The following is a 2,845-nucleotide window of genomic DNA, read 5'->3' on the forward strand; positions in this document are numbered from 1 at the left end:
TCACCTCCATCCTCTCATCCCTCGGTTGGCACTTGGACCTGGACACCTTCACCTCCCCCACCCCGCGTGGGGCCGTGACCTTCACCAACCTGGTGGCCACCTCGTCCCCTCCTGCCCCACATCGTCTGGTCTTGGCTTGTCATTACGACACCAAAATCCTCCCGGCCCCACAAGTGACTCCGTTCATCGGGGCCGTCGACTCCGCCGTCCCATGCGCCATCATGATGGAGGTGGCCGCTGCCCTGGATGGAGCGTTAAGGAGATATAATGAGGGGGTGGGTGATGGGAGAATCCCCCTACCCTAATTCCCTGCCCCCATAACTGGGTCCCTATTGACCCTATAGGACACCTGGACCCCGCTATGGGTCACTTGAGTCTCTATTGACCCTATAGGACACCTGGACCCCCCTATGGTCCCCATTGACCCCCCTTTGGACCCCATATGGGTCACCTGGGTCCCTATTGACCCTATAGGACACCTAGACCCCCCTATGGGGTCNTATTGATCCTATAGGACACCTAGACCCCCCTATGGGGTCGCCTGGGTCCGTATTGATCCTATAGGACACCTGGACTCCCCCCTTAGACACCTGGACCCCCCTATGGGTCACTTGGGTCCCTATTGACCCTATAGGACACCTAGACCCCCCTATGGGTCACTTGAGTCCCTCCTGGACCCCCCTTGGGCCCCATATGGGTCACTTGAGTCCCTATAGGACCCCTGGACCCCAATACGGGTCATCTGGGTCCCTATTGACCCTATAGGACACCTGGACCCCCCTATGGGGTCACTTGGGTCCGTATTGATCCTATAGAACACCTGGACTCCCCCCTTGGACACCTGGACCCCCCTATGGGTCACTTGGGTCCNCCCCCCTATGGGGTCACTTGGGTCCGTATTGATCCTATAGAACACCTGGACTCCCCCCTTGGACACCTGGACCCCCCTATGGGTCACTTGGGTCCCTATTGACCCTATAGGACACCTAGACCCCCCTGTGGTCCCCATTGACCCCCCTTTGGACCCCCTATGGGTCACTTGGGTCCCTATTGACCCTATAGGACACCTAGACCCCCCTATGGGGTCACTTGGGTCCCTATTGACCCTATAGGACACCTGGACCCCCCTATGGTCCCCATTGACCCCCCTTTGGAGCCCAATATGGGTCACTTGAGTCCCTCCCTACCCCATAACTTGGGTCATCTGGGTCCCTATTGACCCTATAGGACCCCTGGACCCCAATATGGGTCACTTGAGTCCCTTCTGCCCCATAGATCACCACCAGGACCCTCCCCATGCCATTAATGTCCCCTTACCCCCCATTTAGGACCCACAAGTGACCCTTCAGCTCCTGTTCCTGGATGGAGAAGAAGCCTTTGAGGAATGGAGCCCCACTGATTCCATCTATGGGGCCCGGCACCTGGCTGCAAAGATGGCGGCCACCCCACACGGAACCCATGGGACTCAACTCAGTGCTATGGTGAGGGACCCCAGTATAGAGGGTGGGGGACACAATGGGATCGTGGGGACCCAATTGGGATCATGGGGACCCATATGGGATCATAGGGACCCATATGGGATCATGGGGACCCAATTGGGATCATGGGGACCCAATTGGGATCATGGGGACCCAATTGGGATCATAGGGACCCAATTGGGATCGTGGGGACCCAATTGGGATCATGGGGACCCAATTGGGATCATGGGGACCCAAATGGGATCATAGGGACCCAATTGGGATCATGGGGACCCAAATGGGATCATAGGGATCCAATTGGGATCATAGGGACCCAAATGGGATCATAGGGACCCAAATGGGATCATGGGGACTCAATTGGGATCGTGGGGACCCAATTGGGATCATAGGGACCCAGTTGGGATCGTGGGGACCCAATTGGGATCATGGGGACCCAATTGGGATCATAGGGACCCGAATGGGATCATGGGGACCCAATTGGGATCATGGGGATTCAAATGGGATCATGGGGACCCAAATGGGATCATGGGGACCTATATGGGATCATAGGGACCCAAATGGGATCATGGGGACCCAATTGGGATCATGGGGACTCAATTGGGATCATAGGGACCCAATTGGGATCATGGGGACCCAAATGGGATCATAGGGATCCATTTGGGATCATGGGGACCCAATTGGGATCATGGGGACTCAATTGGGATCATGGGGACCCAATAGGGATCATAGGGACCCGAATGGGATCATGGGGACCCAATTGGGATCATGGGGACCCAAATGGGATCATAGGGACCCAATTGGGATCATAGGGACCCAAATGGGATCATGGGGACTCAATTGGGATCATGGGGACCCGAATGGGATCACGGGGACCCAATTGGGATCATGGGGACCTATATGGGATCATAGGGACCCAATTGGGATCATGGGGACCCAATTGGGATCATAGGGACCCAATTGGGATCGTGGGGACCCAATTGGGATCATAGGGACCCAATTGGGATCGTGGGGATCCAATTGGGATCATGGGGACCCAAATGGGATCATGGGGACCCAATTGGGATCATGGGGACCCAAATGGGATCATAGGGACCCAATTGGGATCGTGGGGACCCAAATGGGATCACGGGGACCCAAATGGGATCATGGGGACCCAATTGGGATCGTGGGGACCCAAATGGGATCGTGGGGACCCAATTGGGATCATGGGGACCCATATGGGATCGTGGGGACCCAATTGGGATCGTGGGGACCCAATTGGGATCATAGGGACCCAAATGGGATCATGGGGACTCAATTGGGATCATGGGGACCCAATTGGGATCATGGGAACCCAATTGGGATCATAGGGACCCAATTGGGATCAT

At 56.2% G+C, this 2,845-nt stretch overlaps 1 protein-coding gene across 1 annotated transcript in view; it reads left to right on the top strand.

Moving 5' to 3' along the window:
• Nucleotides 1-5: 5 nt before the first annotated feature.
• The window catches only part of LOC107307422 (glutaminyl-peptide cyclotransferase-like protein), a gene marked incomplete at its 5' end in the record, with an annotated part of 9,866 nt that continues 7,026 nt past the window's right edge, over nucleotides 6-2,845 (top strand). The window contains 2 exons of the mRNA XM_015850930.1: nucleotides 6-275; nucleotides 1,329-1,481. Of these exons, the coding sequence (XP_015706416.1) occupies nucleotides 6-275; nucleotides 1,329-1,481 (423 nt within the window). The remainder of the gene's footprint in view (nucleotides 276-1,328; nucleotides 1,482-2,845) is intronic.

Source organism: Coturnix japonica, unplaced genomic scaffold (genome assembly GCF_001577835.2).
Source record: "Coturnix japonica isolate 7356 unplaced genomic scaffold, Coturnix japonica 2.1 chrUnrandom592, whole genome shotgun sequence".
In the NCBI taxonomy this organism is placed as follows: domain Eukaryota; kingdom Metazoa; phylum Chordata; class Aves; order Galliformes; family Phasianidae; genus Coturnix; species Coturnix japonica.